At 42.7% G+C, this 27,965-nt stretch overlaps 1 protein-coding gene across 1 annotated transcript in view; it reads left to right on the forward strand.

The window, feature by feature from the left end:
- Positions 1-4,295: 4,295 nt before the first annotated feature.
- BMX (BMX non-receptor tyrosine kinase) overlaps positions 4,296-27,965 on the forward strand; it is a 37,435-nt gene continuing 13,765 nt past the window's right edge. The window contains exons 1-11 of the mRNA XM_074945996.1: positions 4,296-4,363; positions 5,022-5,168; positions 6,206-6,310; positions 7,825-7,906; positions 9,844-9,963; positions 11,937-12,004; positions 16,429-16,607; positions 24,012-24,074; positions 25,410-25,469; positions 26,346-26,400; positions 27,575-27,654. Of these exons, the coding sequence (XP_074802097.1) occupies positions 5,031-5,168; positions 6,206-6,310; positions 7,825-7,906; positions 9,844-9,963; positions 11,937-12,004; positions 16,429-16,607; positions 24,012-24,074; positions 25,410-25,469; positions 26,346-26,400; positions 27,575-27,654 (950 nt within the window). The 5' untranslated portion in view covers positions 4,296-4,363; positions 5,022-5,030. The remainder of the gene's footprint in view (positions 4,364-5,021; positions 5,169-6,205; positions 6,311-7,824; positions 7,907-9,843; positions 9,964-11,936; positions 12,005-16,428; positions 16,608-24,011; positions 24,075-25,409; positions 25,470-26,345; positions 26,401-27,574; positions 27,655-27,965) is intronic.

The following is a 27,965-nucleotide window of genomic DNA, read 5'->3' on the forward strand; positions in this document are numbered from 1 at the left end:
GTGGCACTACTCTGCTGGACTTTTTCATGTAAATTTCCTTGGTTAGAATATACTCAAAAGTCTTTGCATTCACTAGGTTTCTCAAAATCAGAAATGATTAAAGTTTTAAAAATGTGAAATCCATAATGAAGTCAAGAATAGAGGATATTAATAAGCAAATGGATATTGCACTTGTTTCTATTTAAAATATGTCACCTTGGTTCCCCCTTGTTCAAAAGACTCATGGATATGCCAGATATTTAGAGTTTGTGTAATAACATGCTAAGGAGGACCCCTATAGCTCTTCCTTTTCAGTTCATGCAGACAGTTTACACAGAAGGCCAGTCTACTGGCACCAAGAAAAGTAACTGCCTCTATCCAGGAGGTTTAGGGCAGGTGGAAGACCTACTCCATTATTTATTATATTGTCATTTGTATTGTCATTTGAAGTCAAAATGGCTTTTTTTGTTTTTGTCCCAGATGCCTTTTTCTATGACCTTTCAGAAAATAGAATATTGGTTAGGAACTGACAGTGTATCTCTGATCCAAGCAGTTGCTCTATTTGCATGGGCAGACACTAAAATAAGGAAAAGGCAAGTATCATGGTGGTCATACATGGTTTAATGGTGCATGTTCTTTTTAATCATAGAATCATATGCCTGGAAGGGACCTCGAGAGATCATCTAGTCTAGTCCCCTTGCACTCATGGCAGGACTAAGTATTATCTAGACCAGGGGAGGACAAATTATGGCCCACGAGCTGGATCCGGTCCATCGGGGTTTTCAATCTAGCCCGCAGGATTGCCAGCCCTGTGGCGCAGCAATGTGAGCTTTGGGGGTGGTACCCTCAGGTGAGGGCAGAACACAGTGGAGCCGCCTGCCCCACCCTACCCCCACGAGCCACTGCCAGACATTCTCACCACTTCCGGGAGCGGAGCAGCGCAGGGCAGCCCCACTGCGCACTGCTGCCACCCCGGAGCCACTCGAGGTAAGTGGCCCGGGCCGGAGCCCACACCCCAAACCCCTCCTGCACCCTGCACTCCAACCCCCTACCCTAAGCCCCCAACTCCCTGCCTTGAGCCCCCTGCCATACCCCTCCTGCACCCCAACCCACTGCCCTGAACTGCCAGCCCCTTGCCCCTGCCCTACATTCATGGCCATGCATACAATTTCCCCATCCAGATGTGGCCCTCGGGCCAAAAAATTTGCCCACCCCTGATCTAGACCATTCCTGACAGATGTTTGTCTAACCTGCTCTTAAAAATTTCCGATGAGGGAGATTCCACAACCTCCCTGGGCAATTTATTCCAGTGCTTAACAACTTTGACAGGAAGTGTTTCCTAAGATCCAACCTAAACTGCCCTTGCTGCAATTTAAGCCCATTGCTTCTTGTCCTTTCCTCAGAGGTTAAGGAGAACAATTTTTCTCCCTCCTCCTTGTAACAACCTTTTATGTACTTGAAAACTATTATCATGTCCCCTCTCGGTCTTCTCTTCTCCAGACTAAACAAACCCAGTTTTTTTAATCTTCCTTCATAGGTCATGTTTTCTAGACCTTTAATCATTTTTCTTGCTCTTCTCTGGATTTTCTCCAACTTGTCCACATCTTTCCTGAAATGTGGTGCCCAGAGCTGGACACAATACTCCAGTTGAGACCTAATCAGTGTGGAGTAGAGCGGAAGAATTACTCCTTGTGTCTTGCTAACAACACCCCTGCTAATACATCCCAAAATGGGTGCTTTTTTTGCAACGGTGTTACTCTGTTCACTCATATTTAGCTTGTGATCAACTATAAACCCCAGATACTACTCTTCTGTCGGTAGTCATTTCCCATTTTCTATGTGTGCAGCTGATTGTTTTTTCCTAAGTGGAGTACTTTGCATTTGTCCTCATTGAATTTCATCCTATTTACTTCAGACCATTTCTCCAGTTTGTCCAGATCATTTTGAATTTTAATCCTATCCTCCAAAGAACTTGCAACCCCTCCCAGCTTGGTATCATCCACACACTTTATAAGTGTACTCTCTATACCATTATCTAAATCATTGATGAAGATATTGAACAGAACTAGACCCAGAACTGATCCCTGTGAGACCTCACTTGTTATGTTCGTCCAGCATGACTGAACCACTGATAACTACTCTCTGGGAACGGTTTTTAGAGCCAGTTATGCACTCACCTTATGGTAGTTCCATCTAGGTTGTATTTCCCTAGTTTGTTTATGAGAAGATCATGTGAAATAGTATCAAAAGCCTTACTAGAGTCAAGATATGCCACATCTACCACTTCCCCCTATCCTCAAGACTTGTTACCCAGTCAAAGAAGCTATTAGGTTGGTTTGACATGATTTGTTCTTGACAAATCCATGCTGACTGTTACTTATCACCTTATTATCTTCTAGATGTTTGGAAATTGATTGCTTAATTATTTGCTCCGTTATCTTTCCAGGTACTGAAGTTAAGATGGCTGGTCTGTAATTCCCTGGGTTATCCTTATTTTTATAGATTGGCACTATATTTGTCCTTTTCCAGTCCTCTGGAATCCCCCCCATCTTCCATGACGTTTTGAAGATAATCACTAATGGTTCAGATATCTCCTCAGTCAGCTCCTTGAGTATTCTAAGACATATTTCATCAAGCCCTGGTGACTTGAAGACATCTAACTTGTCTAAGTAATTTTTAACTTGTTCTTTCCCTATTGTAGCCTCTGATCCTACCTCATTTTCACTGGCATTCACTATGTTAGACGTCCAATCGCTACTAACCTTTTTTGTGAAAACCAAAACAAAAATGTCATTTAACACTTTTTCAGTTTCCACATTTTCTGTTATTGTTTTTCCCTCCTCATTTAGTAATAGGCCTACCCTGTCCTTGTTCTTTCTCTTGCTTCTAATGTATTTGTAGAATGTTTTCTTGTTACTCTTTATGTCTCTAGCTAGTTTAATCTCATTTTGTGCTTTGGCCTTTCTAATTTTGTCCCTACATACTTGTGTTATTTGTTTATGTTCATCATTTATAATTTGAACTAGTTTCCACTTCTTGTAGGACTTTTTTTGAGTTCAGATCATTGAAGAACTCCTTGTTAAGCCAGGGTGTTCTCTTGCCATACTTCTACCTTTCCTACGCAGTGGGATAGTTTGTTCTTGTGCCCTTAATAATGTCTCTTTGGAAAAACTGCCAACTCTTTCGAACTGTTTTTTCTCTTAGACTTGCTTCCCATGGGATCTTATATACTAACTCCCTGCATTTGCTTAAGTCTGCCTTCTTGAAATCCATTATCTTTTTTGTGCGGTTTTCCCTCCTACCATTCTTTAGAATCATAAACTCTACCATTTCATGATCACTGTCACCTAAGCTGCCTTCCACTTTCAAATTCTCCCTATTTCTCAAAATAAATCTAGAACAGCCTCTCCTCTAGTAGCTTTCTCCACTTTCTGAAATAAAATGTCTCCAGTACATTCCAAGAACTTGTTGGATAATCAGTACCCTGCTAGGTTATTGTCCCAGCTGATGTCTGGGTAGTTGAAGTCCCCATCACCACCAAGTCCTGTGCTTTGGATAATTTTGTTAGTTGTTTAAAAAAAGCCTCATCCACCTCGTCTTCCTGGTTAGGTGGTCTGTAATAGACCCCCTACCATGACATCGCCCTTGGTTTTTACTCTTTTATCCTACCCAGAGCCTTTAAACAAGTCTGTCTCCTATTTCCATCTCAGCCTCAGTCCAAGTGTGTACATTTTTAACATATAAGGCAACACTTCCTCCTTTTCTCCCTGCCCTGTCCTTCCTGAACAAGCTGTACCCTTTTATACCAATATTCCAGTCATGTGTATTATCCCACCAAGTCTCTGTGATGCCAGCTGTGTCATAGCTCTGTTTATTAACTAGCATTTCAAGTTCTTCCTGCTTATTCTCCACACTTCTCACATTAGTATACAGACATAAAATATACCGATTTGATTTCCCCTCTATGTTCTTTCTTGTCTCCCCTTATCCCATGCTCCCCCCCACCCAACTTCCAACCCTTTTCATGAAAATAGATAGTGAAAACAGACTAGCTGCTCTTCCTTTTATAATGCACTAGCATAATGTTTCAGTATCTTGATTGCAGACACTACGAGGAATTGTTCAGAGGCCATAAACCCCCTTGACTTGAATGTATCAAGGCTAAAAATGGAATTGTGCAAAATATATGCTAACCCAGAAAACACACCTACATGTGTTCTGACAAAATGGGTGTGATGAGTGGCATGCAAATGTCTCTCTTCTGATAGACACTCCAGGTTTGATAAGGACGTGATGGACAGTAAGTCAACAGGACACTTCCCTTTGGAGCGGCAAGCAAACAAAAGACAAAGGACACAGTTCCTCTTGTAAGTGCAACATCCATGTAAGTAACCTTAAACCCAAATAGTTTTAAAAACCAAAGGGTCTCGCTCCTCTTTTCACTTGCTATTACATAATTAATAACAAGATTAATGCATATTAATAATCATATAATAATATTTTCACTTTTTTACATTTCTTTACCTGAATGGTTCTGTTTCATATCCATATGTTTCTTTCAATGCAAAGAAAGAAATTAGAAATTACCGGTCTAGGAAACACTGTGATCAATTATGCTTTTTCTCATCTGTGATATGAAGGATTGTGTGTTTGTTGCTATAATTACTTTCTTCCTGTGTCTCAGATATGATACATTTGTGCTTAAAATAGCTTCAATTCCTCGCCAAACAGTGCAAGACTTTAAAGGGAGAAATTCTCAGGCAACAAAAGAACTGAAAATGTCTCAGTTGGAGCTACACTTTTATCTTAAGTTTTTAATTTCCTATAACCATGTTTATTTTTGTCTGAGTAAAAAAACTAAACACTCATAGCTGTTTATAAAATATGAAATACACTCTTCATAACAGCTTGTTAGAACATGCAATAAATATATTTTAAATTCATTTTGTAACATGCTTTACAATCCCTTAGTAAAGGACATAGTTGTCTTTGTTAATCTTTTCACAACTATTATTATTAAAATGACTATTTCCAATTTTTAGGGCAATAAAATGGAGCAGAAATCAATTCTAGAGGAGCTTCTTTTAAAGAAGTCACAACAGAAGAAAAAAATTTCACCAGTTAATTACAAAGAACGACTGTTTGTTCTCACAAAAACAAATCTCTCTTACTATGAATATGACAAAGAGGTGAGAAATCATTTTCTTAACTACAGAGGTACATATTTTTCTAAAGTAAGTTTATGCCTCTGGATTTTCTTCCTCAGTGTGCTTTGATTAGATATCATATAGTAGGGGTAGTGATATATTTTGTTCCAAGTGGCATTTAAAAATGGTATGGGACCAAAATCTGGCCTTGATTCAGGATAGCACTTAAGAATGTGTTTAAGTCCATCCCTATTCAGGACAGAACTTAATCATGCTTAATCTTAGGCATATGCTTAACTCTCATCAAAGTCAATGGGACTTAAGCACATGCCTAAAGTTAAGCACATGCCTTGAATAGGAATGTTTTCCTGAATCAGGTTCTCTGTGGTGAGTTATATATCTGGCATTGGTTTGGAAATCATTTATACAGGAGATAGCTCAGTGCAGAATTTGGCCCATAACTGATATAAAATAAAAGGCTAAAGTGTGATTGTATTTTAAAAAGTGATTATGTATCCAAAAAATGGTCGGTACTTTCAGCACAGTGGCCTCTTTTGTGCATTCAAATGTAGCTCTGAAGCGACTAAAATACATTGTTACCATCTGCACTCCTGATAGCACATTTGGATTACTCCTGTGAGTTACAACTCCTTGTGTGAATAAGAGTTGCAGGATTGGTGCCAGTATCTTAACAAAATAATGTAATACAAAATCAGACTCCCATTTCCCACTAGAGACTTTTGCATTTTCCATCCTCCATCTCTGCTTTTGCACTGTAATACCAAAGTTCATGTACCAGATGTAGGGACCATCCTGTTGTCTTTATACCTTGACTTCAAAGGGAGTTTTGTCAGTGTATGGATTGCAGGATAAGATATAAGGGAGGGTTCTCGATGTCTTTCCCAAACAGTTTAACAAAAGTGGAACTCTACCTTACCCAATCTGAAGTGTGCAATTACACACAGCTTGATTAAGTGTGGTTTTATAAAACTTGTCGTGACCATAAAGTATTTTTGATTTGAGGACGACAGTCTTGTGTTTAGAATGATGAGTAGTCCTGCTTCGGCTTTTATTCTTAGAAAAAAGGAAGCAAAAAAGGATCAATTGACATTAAGAAAATTCGATGTGTTGAGACAGTGAATCATGAGGAAGAGGCACCTTTGGAGAGACAATATCCATTTCAGGTAAGATCAAGAAATACAAAACTGATCTTTACTGTGGTGAACCATTATTTCTAGGACAAATAAGGACTTGTGTCATTGCTGACTGTTACAAAAACTTACAGCAGGTTGGAAATGAATCCTTTTTACTATAAACCTGACCCAACGACCATCAAAATCAACGGGAGTCTTTTCACTGACTTCAGTAGAATTTGGATCAGGACCTGTCTCTGCATTCATGTGTGTATAATAGTTTATTTATTTTGGTGTGATCCTATACACACACAAGAATGGTGCATTTATTTGAATACTGAATATGTTTATTTTGTTGTGCAATACTGATCACAATTCATTTTCTCTTTTTAACCTTCCCCACCTCACCTCCTTTCACTTTAGTGGCAAAAAGAAGTGCAGAACTTGGCCTTTTGATATTGAAACTATAGGTTGACCATTTAAATGTACCAGACTCCAGAAATTCAAAGTTACAGTTCCTCAGCAATTGTACCTCATCCAAATTGCACATCTCCATTAAACCTTATCTTTATAAACATATACAGTAATACCAAACACTACATACGTGCATGGAAGCAAAGTCATATCTGCTGCAAAAGCCATAACTTTGACTTTGCTGTCATTTGTATGTGTTAATTCTCAGAGATAGGTTCATTCCAAGACCTATGCTGGAGCAGAGAGTTTTGGGGGCAGAGAGTCCATGAGGAGAAGAATATACAGCAGTGCAAAGCAGCTGCAACTTCCCTTTGTGACAAGGGTGGGGTGCTAGAGTCTAAAATTGGCAGCCGTGGCTTGGAAGGGGTGCATGACCTGGGCAGCAGAGGAGTTCATTAATTAACACCCAATAATTGCTACCCCGGGGGTAACCCCAAGAGAGGGCAGCAGTGTTATCACTGTCTGACTTATCTCAGATTGGATACCCCCCAACCCTCATTAAATAGTATTTTTATATTAAATTAGTTTGTTACTCTCATGAGCACCTAATACACTCAGATCTGTGGCGGGAGGTGTGGGGGAGGAACGAAAGGTACATACTGTACTTCCCGGTTCTAATGAGAATGTGCAAGTTACTGAATGTAGGGTCTTATTGTTTGCCTACTAATGCCAAAGGGAGTTTTGCCATTGGGAGCAAGATTGGTTCAGGCCCAAAATGCAAGCTCACATTCATGTGAAATAGGAGTATAACTATATAACTCTGCTCTGGCTCTTCACCGTCCTGGGCTTAGGGTTGCCAACCCTCCAGGATTAGGCTGGAGTCTCCAGGAATTAAAGATTAATCTTTAATTAAAGATTATGTCATGTGATGAAATCTCCAGGAATACATCCAACCAAAATTGGCAACCCTGCCTGGGCTGCATGCATTTTGGTGTGAACAATCCTGCAGAGCTTGATCCTTGGGTTCCTAAGTCCTTTACTTCTTTGTTTCCATTACTCTAGGTCTTTATTTAAAAAAAAAAGCTAATGAACTTTGAGTCAGATGTGAAGCCCAGGATAACTAGAATGAATTGTTTTCCTGCCTCTTTTAGATTGTATACAAGGATGGCCTTCTCTATGTCTATGCAGCAAACGAAGAGAGCCGAAATCAGTGGCTGAAAGCTTTGCACACAGGTAACATTTGTTTTTACCATCTTGTGAAGCAACTCTTTTTTAACCTGCGGGGGGCGGGGGGAGCGGGGCTTGTGTGTTCAGAGAAATCGTCTGACTAAGGGGAGCAGATGAATCTAGTTTCTCATTTTAATGCAACGGTTTTGTCAGCCATTTTTCAGCCTCAATCTCGCTCTGCCATGCAACAGGACTGCAGTGGATGAGAATATTTAAAAAATGTCAATGAAAAATGGGGGGAGGAAAAAATTCACAAAATTTCCCTGTGGCATTTCCCCACCAGCTCTAGTCTTTACTTAGTTTGTTCTGATTCTTTCCGTGGTCTTTAACTGAGCAAGTCCATGCAATAAGTAGTGTGTAGGCAGAGTGCTGGGCCCAGTAAACCACAGTGAAGTCAATAGGACTCCTCAGGGGAGGGCAGTCAATCCACATACTACACATTGCAGGAGCACCCATTAAAGTCAATAGGAGTCTTTCCGTTTACTTTAAAGGACTTTGGGTCAGGCCCTGTTTATCCTCCAGTTCTCCCTTGTGGGCCGATGGGTGGAGGTGACTCTGAGGGTGTGGCTCTCTCCTTGCCTACATGGAAGTGAAGATATATTAACTACCGCTGCAACATTGTCCCTGGACAATCTGGGCAGAAGTGGGAGGCTCCAATAGGCTACATGCATTATTTCTTCTAGAAACCAGGGGCAGATTATTTTGAGTAAGTCTTCTGAAGAAAAATTTGGTTTTGAAAGCCACTGTGGGGAGGGGATCCTGGAGGCAGGTGCCAGCAGGGATCCAGACTGGCAAGGGAATAGGGAAGAACCACAGGAAACCAGTAGACAGTTTGGAGGCATAAAGACTTCCCCACTCATGGCCCTGACGTCTGGCAGATTGAGTTTTTGGTAGCTGAATCCTCTGTTCATTCCATTCACCCACCAGAATTATGTGCTGGAAACTCCAGGATTTCTCTCTTCATGGGGCTTATTGTCCCATAAATTGTCTTTTTCCTGATGGGAGAAAGATCTGACCTTAGGACCTCAGGATTTGGTCCAGTATTCTCAGCTGAACATATTAATAAGCGTGCTATTCAAACAAGATATGTTTTTTAAAGAGAGTATGTGAGGAATACCATTTGTTCAGTGAAATATTGCATAAATCTTGTGACGTGCATTATACCAAAGTGATTGCAATTTTCTAAGGAACTTTTAAAATCAAGTTTAGCTATAAAAACTAGTAACAAAATTCTGTGGCCAAGATTTTGAACAATCATGCAGCAACACCCATGCTTCTGCGTGTGCAGCATTTTTGAAAACCAGGCTGTAAATTCAGGTGCCTAACCAGGGATTTAGGAGCTTAACTTTAAGCAATCATTTATAAACCCTTGCCCTTCACTTTTAAAATTATTTGTTTCATTATCTTTTAAAACAAATACTACAAAACTGATTAAAAAAACTAGTGTCCCTATTGCCAGTTATACTGTTTTGGGCCATTTCTATAGAACACTGGAGTATTATTTTTATATACAAGTAACAAATGTTTATTTAAGAGGTTTGATAAATAGAAAGTGTTACATTTTAACGGGACATTCCTTTAACAGGTCAGTTTTGTACTGAAATTTGCCATTTGGGGTATTGAACACCATTTGGGGTATTGAACATTGGGGTATTGAATAGTTTGTCTAGTTTATTTCTAAGATATGAATTAGAAATGAAATCACTCTTCATATTTTTGATACATAAAATATTTTATTAGGTTTTTCAACACAGTTAAATGGGCTTTAGGACAGTCTAGAAACATCTTTAAGTCTTTATAAAATGCAAGTCTCCTCCATGATCTTGATTCACAGTTACTGAATTCCTTTATTGTATCAGTTTGTCTTACTTTACTGAGAACATCCTACCAGCAAACCTTTTGAAGTTCTTTTTTTTTTCTTCTTCCCCTCCTGTGCTCTCCAGAGATTAAAGACAATCCTAATTTACTAAACAAGTATCACAAAGAATTCTTCACCAATGGGAAGTTTCTCTGCTGCAACCAGACATGTAAAGCAGCCCTTGGATGTACCATCTGGAAGAAATGTAATGAGCCATTTTGCTTTTTGATATGTTGTTAGTCTTAATGGTGCTTTTCATGATATTGGTAAATCTACAAGGATAATTGTAGTCAATGGTGGTAAATCTAAAGATCTGGTCAATTATTCCTCTTGATGTTTGTTCTTAACGTCTTTTAACAGCATCGCAATTGTACTGTGCAGTTTGATAATATGGCTAGGGGGAAATAACATAGTATGTGAAATACCCATGCTGAGATCATAACTATTTTTTACTGTACCTCCAAAATGCACCAAAAAGAAATTCTTTCTCTTTCCTTCTTTGACTTAGTATCCTGAGTTGTTGTTGCTGTTGTTATGGGACTGGGAGAAAAAAATATCAGAACTTGTCTTTATGGCTGACTCCTAACAGCCAAATTATCTACTAACAACATTGGTGTGTCAGTTATAAAGAATTTAACTTCATAATTAATCCAAAGTAAAACTGAATTTTCTCATTATATCTATATTTATGGGGGCGGCTTTTCTAAGCAATGCAACATTCTCCCCCACAAGCCTATTTCTGGTACTCTGTGGAATGTGCGTTACAAGAAATAGGATTACAATAAGCATAGGGGGATCAAAAGAATAGCTGAAAAATCATTTTACCTTTATAAAATGTACTGTGCTGAGGAGCAAGTTTAGTTAGGAAAAATTGCCAGTCAAATTATTCCACAAAATGGTTCTAGGGAGCAGTTGTTTCAAATAAGGCACATTCCAGAACCTCATAGAACATTTGTGCATTTCCCTCCTGTGCACCATTTAAAACCAAACATGGTATATCTGAGCTGCAGTATGTTGGAACAATGTATTTACTGAATGAAGGAGTATTTTATGTATTTTATTTAAATATACATTTTTAAAATACTTGACTGGAAATTCATCACAATTAGTTAGCTCATTTATTAGTCACCATAAAGAACCTGAGAAGTAAATTTTCAAAATGGGTGCATGCCAGGATCTACATATTCGTAAGCACCCTGCCTCCCCCCCCACACACACACACACACATTATTGCATGCACATTGGATAGTTGAGGCTTACATTTTTTTGAAAGTGGACACTTGTTTTGGGTGCCTCTGGTTTGGGAGCCTAGCTTGATATTGAAATACTGATTTTTCAGAGGTGCTGAACTCTTGCAGTTTCCATTGACATTGAGAGTGCTCAGCCCCTCTGATAATCAGGTCCCAGTTGTTTCAAGATGGGTACTCAAAATGACAGGCAACCCATATTTAAGGGACATATTTGAAAATGAAAGCCAAAACACCTAAGAGCCCAATTTGTATGTGAGAGATTGCAAGTGAAAATATAAGAGGCCCCTTTTGAAAATGTAGCTGCACTATTCAGAATTAACATCGGTGTCCTATGTATGGACACAGTGGAGGAACCCTAAACAATGCCCTACTATTTTAAAGAGTTGCCAGTTGTTGGTTTTTTGTCATTTGAATGGCCTTCTGTAACTTCCAAACCAAACACGATATATGCAAATAATGCTATAAAACCCACACACTGCCACAAGTAACTATTTGGTTGCCACTGGACTTCTACACAAAGTAGTAGGTAGAAAAGGAAACCTTCCAAAAAGTAGGGTCAGCATGTATCAAATACCTTGTCTCTGTCTGAAATACTACAGAATGCAAGAGGGTGTTGTGTCTACTCTAAATTTGCTTCAGAAAACCAGCTATTGTTGATGATGCAGCTGCACTTGTGATAGCAACAGTGTGAGAGGGCTAGTGGAGGGAAAATCTCAGGCAGCCTCCAACATATTAACTATCACATTCCCTAAAGCACGTTAACCCAACGTGGAGGTAAAACATTGGTGATCACCAGTTCTGTGTGTCTCCTCTAGCAGTTCCCACCACTGCTGCCACTAGTGGGGCTACATAAGTGGAAAAGCCTATTGCACGCAAGGCCCTGGAGTCATGCAGTAAATGGCTTGTGTTATTTTTACTTTCCCCCCAGTTATAGATATGAGTCTACCTAGCACAACCAGCTCTGTGAAACCGCTGCCTCCTGTCCCTGGGAAACCGGTAGGTGACAAACTTTTAGTATCTGCCTACAATGAACTCTGCTTATGCGGGCAAATCCAGTCTCTAGCATCCAGCCCACATAAATGCTGGAGAGTTCCATTGGGGAAGGAATAAGGAACCTTCTCCCCCAGACAGCTATTGAATAGAGGCTACTCCAATCTAATCACTGAGTAGCACCAATGTCCTTAGTGGCCACCAGCACAACCCGGGGAAGGACAGGAGGGTGCACTTAGCAGTCCTCCAGCTCTACCCTTTCTCCACTCATTCCTCACCCTGCCCACACTCCCCTCTGGGCTGTCACGCAGGAGTGCCTGCAAAGCTGGGAAAGTCTCAGAGAGTTTCAATGCATTGCAGTATGCGTATGTCAGTTTGGGCCATAGCAAACCTCTGCTTCTTGTGAAGTTGTCTGAACAGATTTGCTTTTATGTGCCTGTTTCCATTAAAGTCAATGGGAATTTTATCCCACAGGATTCAGTGAGAGCAGGCCTGGGCCCAAAATTGTTTCTCTAGAGCCCAAATCCTTCCCATTCCAGAAGTTGCAGAGGGCCTCCTACTGAGTGGAAATGCTGCAGTTCCCCTGTACTGGGGGGAGGGCAGGATTACTTGTGTCTATACAGGAAATGTGCAGCCTCTGCCAGCCACAGAGTCCAGCTCCATGGAGGCTCCTGTTATAGTCATGAAGAGGCCTGTTAGAAGGAAGGGTGGTGGTTGTCAGAGACAAGAGTCAGGATGAAAAGAAAAGGAGTACTTGTGGCACCTTAGAGACTAACCAATTTATTTCAGCATAAGCTTTCGTGAGCTACAGCTCACTTCATCGGATGCATACTGTGGAAAGTGTAGAAGATCTTTTTATACACACAAAGCATGAAAAAATACACTGGAGGATCAGCTACTACACTGATTCTCTGGTCCTTTCCTCCCTGTAGAGCACAAGATCCGTGAAGGTCACTCCAGCACTTAGGCCCAGGTAGTGACTGGAGTGCCGCTTCACTGTTGTTCCATGGCCAGGGATTGGGGTTATCTCCACCAAATGCATCCGTGTCCAGACAAGTCACTCAGGCTTGGAACTGGGGAGAGGGCTTGTGACTAAGAGCTCAATTATATGTCATACATCTAAGACGGGATTGGCAACTTTTGGCACGTGGCCCGTCAGGGAAAGCCCCTGGAAGGCCGGGACGGTTTGTTTACCTGCAGCGTCCACAGGTTCGGCTGATCGCAGCTCCCACTGGCTGCAGTTTGCCGTTCCAGACCAATGGGGGCTGCGGGAAGTGGCAGCCAGAACATCCCTTGGCCCGCGCCGCTCCCCGCAGCCCCCATTGGCCTGGAACAGCAAACCGTGGCCAGTGGAAGCTGCGATTGGCCGAACCTGCAGACGCTGCAGGTAAACAAACCATCCTGGCCTGCCAGCAGATTTTCCTGACGGGCCGCGTGCCAAAGGTTGCCGATCCCTGATCTAGGATACACTCAAGTCACAGTTTCCAGCTTTTCTCTGCAACCACCAGCACTAGAAACTTTTTTTTAAAATGAAAGCTGAGATTCTCACGTAATAACTTGACTCCAGCAGCAGGGGATTTAAGAAACGTACCAAATATCACATGACTCATGATAAAATCCTAAGAATTGGCAATGCTGCTTTAAGTATTTTTGTGTGAGTAGGGACTTGGAAAGCATTTATAACTGAGCAAATGGGCTTTTGATGCTGGTTCTGATAATGAAGTTTGAGGATACTGAGACTGTGAATAAAGACATTTCAAATGCCATGGGCCATCCTCCCTGACTCCTGTCGAAGGATTTTGTTTATCTAAAGAGATTATCAGTCATGGATATCAGCCACTGAACAGGTTGACTCATATTAGGACTTCCCAGCTCATTATCAAGGAGATGTTTTGAAAGGGAAATTTAAAAAGCAGGGGCATAACAATGCTCAGATGGGTCCCCAAATACAAATTCAAAGTGGGCCCTATAATAAAGCTCAAATACCTTCCAGTGCTTGTCAGAGACAAAGCAACTTTATTTCCTGGCCCCAGTCACATGGCACAGGTCAGGACTACAAAAGTTGTCAAATGACAGGGAGCAGCATCTACTTAGTCCAGCAACTACTAGTGCAAGCCCCCAATAAAACTTTGAATAACTTTCTCCTTTTTTCCCTTGCCCTTTTTACCACCCATTCAAATTGCTCAACATACCAAACACCATAATCTCCTAACACTCCTTCCAAGTCTCTGTTGGCTTATGCCCCTCCCCTCACCCTTCCTCCAAATCTCTGGGGACTCTGTCCCCCTCTTCCCTGTCCAGGTTGTTCTTGGTGCTGTCCTTCTCCCCACATCCCTGGGTCTCTGGTGTCCCTTTTCCTCAGACCAACATCATACCTCTGCCCTCTTATGCTGGGGCCTGACAGAAGAGGCTACTCCAGGAGCAATTATGGGAGTTGGGGACCATCAGCCAGGTTAATGGGCATGAACGTGCCTTCACAGGAGCCACCAGACAGTTTCCCGACTCATTGGGAGCAGCAGTTGTTTCCTGCCATGAGAGGCAGCATTTCACGTCTGTTAGTCCTCTGCACCTCATTTGTAGCCCTTGCTGTTTCTCTCCTGCCCCCTCACGCCTCCTAGCCAGTGGGCAAGGGCAGATCAACTGGCCAGTCCTAGCCCTCACTCCAGTCATTCCCTTACCCCCTTCCTGCATCCCTGAGGTTGCAGCCAGAGCCATTGAGGAGTTCCACTATTAATTACTCTATGGCCTTAGTGTGAGGATTCTAGCCTGCTCTTCTCTCTCTCTCTCTCTCACACACACACACACACACACACACACACACACACACACACACCCCTCTGGGGAAAATTGAACTTATCCAAGCTGGTAACTAAAAGTGGCAGGCACGTAGGCACCTAAGTCTCGTTGAAAGTCAATGGGACTTAGGCTCCTAAGTGACTTGGGCACTTCTGAAAATGTTATCTTTAGGCCTCATTCCTACTGCTATTAAAGTCAACAGCAAAACTCCTACTGACGTCACTGAAAGGCGACTAGGGCTTAGGGTGGTATATTACCTGCAAATCTATATGTTTGTGATGGCCATGCCTTCCAAGACTGGAATGGCCACTTACAGGATTTTTTTTCAACAAAAATTCAGGGTTTTTATAATCCCAGCCAGCTCACCACTAAACCAGGACTCCTCTGGGAATTTTTGCAAGCTTAGATCTACATAGGCCCACTGTATTTGACTACGAGTTTTTAATTATTTTAAGCTGCTTGTTATTACCCAGTTTTAAACAATTATTTGACTTTCTCATAATTCTGTATGACAGACAACTTAATATTAAGCAAAATAAGTTGTGTGCCATGACTGTCCTCTTTTAAACTAACATTTGCATTTCCTGCTGCAGCAAAGCCCTGACTCTTCCCATTTTATTCCATGACAAATAATCAGCCTTGATTATCTGAAATATCAATTTCTTCCATACCGTGTTTAGAAAAGGAAATAATAGGCCCCACTGTGCAGTAACAGTTGGCTAATGCTGATTTCATTTTTAACGGTGACTATTATACTTGTTATTGACCTAAGGCACATTTTTAAAAAATGCAACATGCTATCGTATCATATTACAGCAGAGTCTTTTGGTCCGGTCTGCTATCAGCATACTTCCATACAGTGGAAGGTACTTACGCTTCATGACTCACAATGTACACTACAAGTACGTCTACACTGCAAAAAAAGATGTGTTTTTAACTTGGGTTAGTACTTTGAGTTCAACCCCAGGGTAACTTATAGGCTTGAACTTGAGCTGCTAACCCAAGCTAAATGCCAACTTGCCATGTCTTCACTGCTATTTTAACCCAAGTTAGCTAACCTGAGTTAGGAACACACCTTTTTTTGCAGTGTAGATATACCCCAGGTATAAGTATCAGTTGATCCTATCACCAGTCCAGGTTATGTAAATTCATGCTCTGTGCTGAGCCACCTGCAACATGTTGCAGTTCGACTCATTGTGAGCTCACAAATTGTTCGCTTCAATTGAGAATGTCCTTACCTCTTCTGGTGTAATTTTAACCCACTGGGCTGAATCCTGTTCTCAGCTATAATACAAAACCATGCTCCTTGGGTCTTGTAACATAAAGTCTGTGCTGTTGCTAATTTTACAAAATACACAACTCCACATATATTAAAGCAGGACCAAGCCTTGAATATTATTGTAATAGAGTTTGGTTTGTAGTTCATTATTTATATTGGACTACAGCTGTTGGAATGTGTTTTAAAACAGATGAAGGAAAAAATACTTCAGCACACGATGCATTTCTTGTTAGCTTGCATTAATTTCTTCGCAGTCACAGAGCTCATTGAAGATGCAAACTGCAATATAAATGCTAAAAATGATTTTCTACTGCGATGCACTTCATTGTAGTTTTATTTCCTCTGCCTTCAAAAGCTGAAGCATGACAGTCTGCCTCCAGTTCTAGCACCTGGTAAACCCTCGCTGAAGATCACTGTGGCAGAGTATGACTATGAACCCAAAGGAAACTCTGATATCCAGCTCGTCAGGAACAACAAGTATTATGTTCTGAAAGAAGAGGATCCTGACTGGTGGCAAGTAAGGGACCTGGAAGGGTAAGTTTACTTTGCACACTTAATAGAGAATATTTGTTCAGCAATGACCCTCATTCCACATCACACCCATCCTTAAACAACCCTGCTGGCACTGGTGCGTTCCAGGATCCAGTTAAGAACTACCCTGGTGGCTTTTTAAACTTGCTCCAGCTGATCTCATGAGCCTTAATTTTCTCTACAACTTCCATTCTTTTCTCCTTTTACCTTGCCCTCTTTGACCCTTGCCACAGTCTTATATACATGACACGTACAGTGTCTCTGATGCATGTGTATTGTGGAATTTAGAGGCAAGTCAAGCCTCCTCAGGATTTATCATTTTCATTTCAAAGGCTCACAAAAAGTCCACTACTTGCAAACCATATAACAATATGTACAAAGAAGGGGGGTTGCATTCCTTAAGGCTGTTCAAAAACCTGTCCTGCCCCTTCTTTGCTTCCATCTCACCTACTTCCACTTCTCCCTGTGAAATAACTAGAATTTTAGCTACCAGATCAGGCAAGAGTGACAATAATCGCTGGGTAGCCTATTATCTGAACAGTCTCTAGTGGTTTTTATTTTGGAATGTACCTGCAATAGCAGTGGCAACTTTAGAGTCAATGGAGACTATTAGGAAAGAAGCACTTTTCACCTTTGGGGTATCCACCTGGGGCGGAGGGCTGGGAAAGGGAGTTAACCCGAAGATTTGTGTTGCACATCACATAACTGGCAGGATGTGAGTTGCACCAACAGTGTGCATATGGAACAGCTGTTCCATTTTCGGTTCACATCATGTGAACACATGACAGCAGTTTGCTGCGAACTGAGGGCACAGCATTCTCCAGAGGTGTCCCATGGAATGTATTTCCAAGGGATACGTCTGGGCTTCCCTGCTGAGCGGCGTGAATCCTGGGATTGCTTTCGCTGTGAAGTGTGGAAAGGCAGGCAGGTTCAATTGTATTTAAAAAATCACGTTTTCACCGTCTCCGCCCCATACTTCCTTTCTGGGTGGGCTCGCAACATTTCTAAAATACTGTCGTCCAGCATGGACCCCACAATGCTGCACACTGCTATGGTGATAAGCATGAGTATGCACAGGCTGCTTGGGCTGTATTACAGCACTCAGAGCTGGCCGAATGCCCATTGCACCGCCCAAGAGAACGACATGGGAGCCGGAGAATATCCTATGGCATCTGCAACAGCTCCTCCAGCATCAGGGGGATACTCTACAGCGGTGGCAGCAGGACAAGGTAGAAGAACAGGAGGATGCCATTGGAACAAGAGGGCGAGTTCCTGGATCACCTACACAGCATTCAGTGCCACTTCTGGGCTCAGGAAACCAGTGTGGATTGGTGGGAGAGGATCGTTCTGCAGAGCCGGGGTGACCAGCAGTGGCCATAGAACTACCAGATGGGAAACCTTTTTTGAGATCTGCATGAAACTGACCCTAGAGCTGCAGCAACAGCGTGCCAACATGCTGTGCCCCGCACCGGTGGAGAAGCAGGTCATAGCTACCATCCAGAAGTTGGCCACCCCAGAATGTTACCAGTCTGTAGCCAACCAATCCAGTGCAGGGAGATCAATCGTTGGGACCATTCTCTACTAGGTCATTGATCAGGTGCTGTCTAATTGGGTCATGAAGCTGTATAATGCTCAGGAGATTACTGATGGCTTTGCATGCATGGGGTTCCCAAACTGTATAGGGGCAAGTGATGGGACCCATATGCCTATCTTTTGCCCCCCTCTCCCACCAGGCTGCAGAATTTATAAACAGAAGAGGGTATTTCTCCAAGCTTCACCAAGGACAAGTGGACTCCCATGGCAGCATGACAGACATAAATGCAGGGTGCTCTGGAAGCATCCACAATGCTAGGATCTTTTGGAACTCAGTTCCATTTAGATTAATGGAGAAAAGACTGTTCCCCCTCAGAAGCACTGTGGACATTAATAGTGTGGAGGTTGGGCTGGTTATTCAGGGAGACCTAGCTTACCCCCGATGCCCTGGCTAATGAAGCCATACGCTTGCTCTGGGACAGAAGGAGGGGACATTTTAACCATTGCCTCAGTAATTGCAGAATTGTCAAGTGTATATTAGGTCATTTGAAAGGCAGATGGTGCTGTTCATGGAATAGGTTGGAAGCTGCAGAAATTTTTTTTCCAAGCATTTTAGCTGCACATCATGCTTCTGTGCAATATTTGTGAGAGCAAGGGGGGAAGGAACCTTGCTGATGGGTGGGAGGCTGGTGTTAAGAGAGACTTGCTTGGAGGTTCGAGCAGCCAGCAGAGTATCCCCTAGAGAACACTAACAGCTGGGAGAATGCTGCCAGGGATGCCTGTTTTCATATTTTGAGTCTTGTGCCTGAATGTGGCAGCCCGGGGGGCTTGTGCTGGGATACAGACATTGCGAGCACTGGGGGATTGTGTGTAGGTGATTGAAGTGTGTACTTATGTAAAACCCTATGAATTATTTCAGCTTTATTTAAAGGATTTTCTGTGTTAAATGCAATGATGACTCATAATGGATGCACTGTGAACTGTTTTTATTATGAAACAACAACAGAAACCAATAATAAGGTTTTAATGAAGCCAAAGGAAAAAATAATGTATTTGTATTTGGAAATGCATTTAACTAACCAATCTACTAGCTAACCAACTGTACACAAACATTTCATTAATGCAACAGTGTGAACATTTCAAATACAACACTCGGGGGTGGGGGGTTTGCATAAAGTCACAGGCGAGAATACACCTTGCCTCTAGATTCTGGGGTTGATTGCCATGGCCCAAAGTTGTCAAAGGTGCCGCAGGGGTCCCAGGACTCAGTGTTCTCGGTGCCCAGAGGTTGGATCTGAGAAGTGAATGGCATTCTGGCTCAGGACAGCATCCATGAGCTGCCTCTGCATCTTTCTGTGTTTTTCCGTGTGCTCCTTGGCCATGGCGATGTTGACCTTAGCCACAGCCATGCTTTCTCTGGTCTCTGTTCTTGGCCACTGTCACTATCTCCGGGGAGAGCTGCATTTCTTTCTCCCACTCAGTCCTCATGTACTGCCTCCACCTCTCAGCCAGACTGGTTTTCCTTTGTGACTCAGCCATGCGTTCTGCAAATGTCTCATTGCGAGTCTTCCTTTTTCTCCCCTTCAGGTTGACCAGCCTGTCAGCAGTATATAGAGGCCTTGATGGTCTGGCTGTTGCAGGGGTTGTGGCAGTAAGGGGAAAAAACAGTTGTGTACTGTTTATATGCCAGACAAATCCTAATAGCTTCTTTGTATATGTGACTTTTCCTCCCTGAGTCTCTTCCCATTCTTGGGGGAACCTCAAAGATGGTCAATGGTTTGCATGGAGAGAAGGTGCTGGCTGCATTTGGATTTCAGTGTCCTGTATCTGCTTTCAGGCTGTTGGTAGGGGTGGGGGTGGTCAGAGCTATGTTCCAGGTTTGCTTTTGCAGATTTGTTTGGGCACTGGAGGCATTTCTGTGGTGTCTGAGGTGCAAAGAGAGGGCTATGGGGAGCATCAGGGGGCGAGCTAGATTGTAATCCTCTCTACATCCCCTTTAGGCTGTCCTGACTCTCAGTGACATTATGCTGAGGAGGGTGACGAGGAGGCACATAATGGCCTTATTCTTAAAGGCAAAAGGCAGACCAGCGACATATGGTGTGAAGTTATTCACCAGGATTGCCCCCCAGAAGTGCTGCAGGAGTGGAAGGGGCTTGCAAGCTATGCTGGGGGGTGGGGACTGGGCATGCAACCATTCTGTATAACGTGCTAAACAAAATTCAGCAATTTCTCAGTTTTAAGTTCTGCTATACCTCCCCTGCAGACATGGAGACAGCACAGAGAAAACCAGAAAGGCCCTGCTATGGTTACAGGTTTCAGAGTGGTAGCCATGTTAGTCTGTATCAGCAAAAACAATGAGAAGTCCTTGTGGCACCTCAGAGACTAAAAATTTATTTGGGCATAAGCTATTGTGATCTAGAACCCACTTCATCAGATGCATGAAGTGGAAAATACAGTAGAAGGTATATTTATACATAGTACACGAAAAGATGGGAGTTGCCTTACCAGGTTGGGGGGTCAGTCTAATGTAATTATCAGTAGAATATCAAGGGGAAAAAAATCACTTTTGTAGTGGTAATGAGGGTGGCCCATTTCAAACAGTTGACAAGAAGGTGTGAGTAACAGTAGGGGGAAATTGCTATGGTAAAATTAGGTTTTGTAATGACTCAACCACTCCCAGTCTTTATTCAGGCCTAATTTGATGGTGTCCAGTTTGCAAATTAATTCCAGTTCTTCAGTTTCACCTTGGAGTCTGTTTCTGAAGTTTTTTTGTTGAAGAATTGCCACTTTTAAGTCCGTTATTGAGCAACCAGGGAGGTTGAAGTGTTCTCCTGTTGGTTTCTTAATGTTGTAATTCCTGATGTCAGATTTGTATCCATTTATTCTTTTGTACAGAGACTGTCCGGTTTGGCCAATGTACATGGCAGGGGGGCATTGCTGGCACATGATGGCATATATCACATTGATAGATGTGCAGGTGAATGAGCCTCTGATAGTGTGGCTGACGCGGTTAGGTCCTATGATGGTGTCCCTTGAATAGATATGCAGGCAAGGTTTGTTGCAGGGTTTGGTTCCTGGGTTAGTGTTTTTGTTGTGTGGTGTGTAGTTGCTGGTGAGTATTTGCTTCAGGTTGGGGGGCTGCTATGGTTATCCGCTAAACTGCTTGTTACATGGCATTTGTACCTCAGCCTGGTCTGCCCATGCAATGTGCACTCATACCTCACGCGAACTATGAAAAGTAACCCCAATTATTTTCCTGAAACCAGTGTCTCAACAAACTGTGGGATTTTGCACAAATGAATGCTTTCGGTATTCAACTCTGCCACGGGACGGGGCACAGAGGGTCGGGATATGTGCCATTTTGAAATAGCAAAAGGGGGTAGGGAGTGGGAGGGTTCTAATTCACATCTGCCAACAATAATAATAAATTGTAAGGACAGGTTTCCAACCTGCTGAAGTTCCCTCCAAGGGATCTGATTCTTTGGTCCCAGCCTGGTTTTCTGGCTGGGACTCTGGCTCCGACAAGACAAGGCAGGAATCGGGGTCCATTGTAGCAGGTCAGGATTGGGGCGGGCTTTCCAGCTGGCCATCGTCAGCATCCTTAGTCCCAAAAAGATCCCGGTTTTCCAGGGCAGCTCCTCTCCGGCATCCTCCTTCTCATTTTCCAACTGGTTGAGCCAGTCATCATGGGTGGAGGGCAGAACACAGGCAGCAGGCTCCAAATAGTGCCTGGGAAGGGTCGTACTATAATCATGTAGAAGCCTGTCCAGTTCATCAAAAAATGGACAGGTCACACGTCCCCTGCCAGATTGTCTCCTTTTATCCCTCATTTCAATGTATTTTCTCCTGAGCTGCTTGCTCTATCCAGCACTGGGTGGCAACCCACTCATGGCTCCTCACAGACAGCTGCTTTGCAGTGTCCACAAAAAACTCCTCATTCCTGTAGCTGGCCGGAAAGAGCTTCCTGAACCAACGCTGCTCCCCTAGATGGTGATGAGATCCAGGGTCTCAGCTGAGATCCAAGGCGCTGCACAAGGCATGATGTGGGCTTCTGGAGTGCTATCGCAGTGGTATCACCAGAATGATACACTGGGATCCAGGAGCAAATAGCACCAGCTTTTAAAAGGGGGAAGGGACATCCTGCAAACTTGATCCCAGGGCAGGGTGTGCACACAAGTAAACAGACAGGTCAGTAATGGTCAACCTGCAAAGCACTATGGGATTGCCAGTGGAAGCATACAAGAAGTGGTGCACAGCAACTGCATGCACACAAACAAAAGACCAAACTAATACAATTTGAAGTGAACCTAGTCCACTGGGCAGGACAACTCCAGAACACCTGATAGATGTGGAATTAATACACAGTGATTGGTTGCGTCATATAAACACAAGTGTTTTCAAACCAGATTAACTTGATTTGGTCTGGATTAAAACCCCCATATAGACAAGCCCTTAATGTTTTACCGCAATGACTAGGCACCCCTTTCTATAGATTTTCTTGGTTATTTCCTTTGTGGTCCACAAAGGGAGGAACCTCCTTCAGCAAATTAAAGGAAGGTATTTTCTCATTAATCTCCAGCTGGGAGCGATACCTATGTTCAGCTGAGAGAGGTCCCAGACAGACTGAAGAGAGTTTGGACTGAGTGGAGTTTTGGCTGGTCGACTAATAACTCATTGATTCAAGTACAATTTGTAAATAAAGAAAGAAACAAATAAAGAAACATTAGCTTCTAACACACAATACCCAGCTTGATATTCATCACACTGTAAAAAGTCCCATGGAATCAAAGAAAGCAGAAGGCCAGCAACAAATTAGTATGTGTGAGGGGCTACCCAGTTTAATGCACAGAGTGCAGAGTGCATGACTGCTTGGTTGATGGCTAAGTGGTGTATGTATACACCTGATCCAATCAGCTCCAGGCTCTCACAGCTCAAACACAGCATCCTGAGCTGAAGAGAAGGAGCAGAGAAAGAGAAAGAGAATTATTCATAGTGTTTCCCTTTGACCTTTGTGACTAATTGGAGTCAGGGCCTTGGCGGGCCGTTGCTATTAGGATGAGAAATTGAAAGTCAGGTATATTTTTGGTGTAATCTCTTTTATTTACCGAAACAAATGACCCACATTGTCCTCTTTCCGTTAACACAGGAGGAAACAAACAGCAGGCAGTTCCCTTACTCAGCAATCTTCAAGTCTTCCACTCCATTGAGTTCTCTGCCCGAGATGCCCAGTCTCTCTGCTTCAGTCACGGTCACATTCACTGCTACTGTCCTGTCTTTCTGTCCCTCCAACAGACACAGCTTGCAACTGATACGGTTGCCCTGTGTTTCCAACCAGAAAACCGCCTCAGTCCACACAGTTTAGCTCTGCCCTGCCATGCTGCCTAGTGCCTCAGGTGGTCTCCTCACAGCCCAAGCTGCTTTGCTTCATAAAGATGCTTGACTGAGTTGAACCTGAAAGAGAGTGCTTGGTACAGCCATTGACTTTTTGATGTCTGGGAATTGTTTTTGGATCAGAGAACCCTCTGCTGGCAGCCATTAGTACATCAAAACATGATTGAGCAGCCCTACCTACAAACTGCCTGCTCCACTCCTCCTGCTGAGAAAGCCGATCGCTAAGATGGAAGTTATTTCAATGGCTGTTACAAATTTTAATGTATTAAAAAGTAATTTCCTACAACAACAAAATTCCCCATGCCTTCCTCTATGTGGCCTATAAACACCAGGACTAGTTTAAAATATTTTAAACATGAAAATCTCTCTGACACTAAAAAAAGTTAGTGAGTGAGTTTGTTTAATCCCATTTCCTATTTGAAAAGGTCAAATTTAAGATGGAATTATACAAGATAACTGAATCGTGAACTGTTTAATTTGCAGGAATGAAGGCTTCGCACCAAGTCCCTATCTGAAAGAGATCTCCTGGGATGATGATGAACCTGGGTAAATCAACATCCAGCCACTCAGTGCTTAAATTTTCACCTCACCATTTTAGGAAAGACCAGGCCACATTTCCAGAATGTTTCACTGGTTTATGATCGTTCTGTGGCTTTCTGAGTACCCTGTATAAAGTGTCATGAATGATATCAGCTAGACTATATCTTCATCTCCTTGCTGTATACATATTTAATGAAAAAAATTATCGGTGAAATACCGGCCCCACTGATATCAATGGAAGTTTTGCCATTGACTTCAATAGGGCCAGGATTTCACCCTACATATTCTTACTTCACTATTAAGGCCCCAACCTTGCAAACATTTACATATGTAAGTAACATTATGCATGTGAGTAGTCCCATAGAAAGTAACATGATTTTGTTTAAATGAAGCCTGCCAGATCAGACCCATTTTTTTAAGTGTCTTTGGCCTTGATCTTGCAAACACTTACGTTGTGCATAAAATTAAGCACTTGCCTGAGTGTTTGCAGGGAGCATTTGAGTAATCCCATAGACTGTAAAGAGGTTTGTCTGAGTAAGCGGAGCTGGATCAGGTCCACAACTTTTTTGTAAAATGTGATCATATAATTTCCTATAATTTCCTGAATGCCGTAGAATGCAGTAAAAATTAGAATCCTAAATTACTGGTTTGTTGTTGGGGTTAGGGAGAGGAGAGGGGAGGTATTTGTTATGTTGTAACTTGTTTTGGCATGTGCTATTTTAATTCTGTCCCTGATGTTAAAAACATTTATTGGAGGATTTTGAGCTTGTGGGGTTTTGGAGGATTTCTGTGTAAGCTTCAATGAGGCAATTACAATCTCCTCATAACAACTGCAGCAGAGAGGTTCAGCCCCTCTGCCTAGCAGGACAGGCCGAGAGAGTGTTTAAGTCTCGCAGCACACTAGGTATTATCACAAAGGGGGCGAAGCCGCTTTAGGCTCTGCTCAGAAGTCTTGTGAATGCCCTCTGAGCAGGCTCCTGATTTTTCAAATGATAATTTTTAAAACTCAAGTTAAAATTTCCTCCCACAGCTAGCCAAGGCATCACTACTTATAAAGGAATTTCTACCTGCAACATGTTCATTTGCAACATTCAGCTGCAGCTCTAAAACTGAGGTTAGAGTATTTTACCATGGGAAAGTGTGTACTTTTTTCACCCTCACCAAACCAAAAGAGAAATGGAAAGAAAATGAAATATATCCTCAAATTTGCCTAAAGGGGGAAAAATCCACTTTGGGCTGAGCCTAGCCTTAGTTCAGTGTGAATACATTTAATTTGGGTTTTGACTTGAGGAAGGTCTGCGAATTTAATCATGATTTCAATGGGGTGTTTCATCTTTGTAGGAGAAACTCCAGTGGAAGTGACCATTCATCAGAAGAAGAGGAGAGCATTGCTAAGCATGAGTGAGTATGTGGAGTGTTTTCATGTGTAAATCTTAAGCTCTTTGGGACAAGGACCATCTTTCCATTAGATGTCTGCACAGTGCCTAGCACAGTGGAGCCTTTATCCCCCTCTCAACCCTTCTGTGATACAAATCATCCTTATTATAAATAATCTTCCATAGGCTTCCAATGGAATGAATATGTTTTCACCCAACAAAGCAGCAGATGGGGAGGCTTTTAGAAAAGCCTGTCTGATATCCCGATAAAAGGGGGTGTTCACAAAAAACTGACCCCTGTGATGAGGCTGAGGGGAGTTTCACTTGAAAACATGTATGAAGTAGCTGTCTCCTGCGTTTGGGAGCTTGCCGCTCATGAGCATATTATGTAAGGTAAAGCCTGCCTATCACAAAGAGGTTTGAACGTTGTATGAGTTATGCTTTTCAGTTGAAAGTCCCCCTAGGGTGGGGGTGCATGCAGGGCTCTCCATGGCAGAGTTGCCAAAAAAGAAAGTATCCTCACTCTCTGAAGGCTGCAGAGCAGGGTGCCATGCTGGCCCCAAATAGAGCCGGGTGAAGAGGGCCAGAGGAGTAGGGCTATTTACATGGATTCAGTGACCCGAAGCCCCTGAACAGGGAACATGGAGAGGCAGCGGCCACCCCAGATGCTTAATTTTAATGATCCGAGATTTTATTAAAAACACTGGTGAGGAACTTTGTGTCTGAAAATGGACCATTCTTAACATGCTGCTGCTACTACTGGGGGCTATGCAAGATAGATACTTCGAAAGCTTTTTAAAAGCAAATTTGAAAATGAGGCATCTTGTAAGGGTTTTTCATTGGTCTACTTTGCCAAACCATTATTCGGAAATCATGCTGTAAACAATATTTCTTGTTGTAGCTGGTACGCTGGTGATATCTCCAGGGCCCAGGCAGAGGAACTGCTGCGACAGAAGGTACTGGAAATATCTTTATTAACTGCGTTTAAACCCCTCTCTAAATCTATTGTTATCAGTGCTGCTCCTTGCCTCTAGAGGGTGCGAATGCTCTTTAAATAACTTTAGTATTACAGTGAGAGTGGCAGAAACTGAAATAGGTATTAATGTAGTTTGAAGATATAGGAGTAATTAGGTTGTGGGTGAATGTAAGGTCCCTAGAGGTGGATAAGTAATGGCACTAATCTAAACTAGGCAAAGGGCAGGCAGCGCCCTCCCCCAAAGCTCTGCCAATGGCTTTCATTCCCGACATACAATACTCTATGTTGCTATTTCAAATGTTGGTCTTTTTGGAGCACAGACTGCCAATCAGAGAATACTGTGGGGGGATTCTATGACGTGCACAAATGCAGACGACTGGACAATGGCATTGCCATATTCCGTTCCATCGGAGACATGGCATGTTAGCCGCTAGTACACTTACCTCTTACACCTCCGAGCTCCCATGACACTCACTCCTTGTGTACTGCCTCCCATTGGTGCTCAGCCACTTGCAGCTCACACCATGCTCGACGGAGCCATGGCCCAACTTTCCTTCCAGCTGCCTGCACCAGAAGTTCAGAAAGGAAGTATAATCCTGGCAAATCACTGTGTATTTCTAGGAGGAAAGGGGCACCAGTAGAAGGACTAGTCACCTATGGTCCGATCAGGGGCTGAACAGTCCCAAATCCCATCGATCTGAATGGGACATGAGGTTGTGCAGCATCTTGCAGCATTGAATCTTAGACTACAGCTGGACTTGTAAGTGTCTTGTTCCAGCCACACACCAACCAAATTCCAGCACAAGACCAATGTCGCTCCTACATGTACTGCTAGGAAAGTCCTATTGGGAACCAGAATCTCAGCACCTACCTGGGAAACCATCCTCAAAAGCAGAAATCTATAGTGCCAAATTGGGGGATGGGAAAGAGGGAAGAAGTAGGATTTAGCTGCCGCTCACATTAAAAATAGCCTAAAAATGAATATGTACTGAAAATCTCTCTAGCTGTTTAATCACCCAGATATACTGAGGCAGTGGAAAACTGATGTGAGTTTAAGGCATTATGTAAATGCATCAAGGCAAAGTTACAAAATATTTCTCCAACAGTGGGTGTTTCTTGTGCTGTTTTCCTTCCTTTTTAATTATTATTATTAGGGGAAAGAAGGTTCTTTTATGGTTCGAAATTCAAGCCGAGTGGGCAAGCACACCGTGTCTGTATTCAGCAAGGCTCTTGAGTGAGTATTCAAAGGATTGCCTTCATTTCCATTGTCCACTCCATGGGTTTGTTCCTTTGGGGAGTCGGGTTTGTTCATCTGGGGAGTCATTCCATTCCAAAGTTACTTCACCAGATCTGGGCTGAACTTTGGGCAAGTTTGGAAACAGGCTTTTAAACAGTATTATCCCTCTAAATCCATCCATGCCTTAACCTTCTGGTCCCTTTTGCTGAGTCCAGTGCTATAGTGACAGAAAGCACTACAAAGATGTGTGCTCATTGCTGGGGAGAGAGAGAGTGGGGAGAGCTGGTAGATATATTATTATTTCATTG

The sequence above is a fragment of the Natator depressus genome, chromosome 1 (assembly GCF_965152275.1).
Source record: "Natator depressus isolate rNatDep1 chromosome 1, rNatDep2.hap1, whole genome shotgun sequence".
Classification (NCBI taxonomy): domain Eukaryota; kingdom Metazoa; phylum Chordata; order Testudines; family Cheloniidae; genus Natator; species Natator depressus.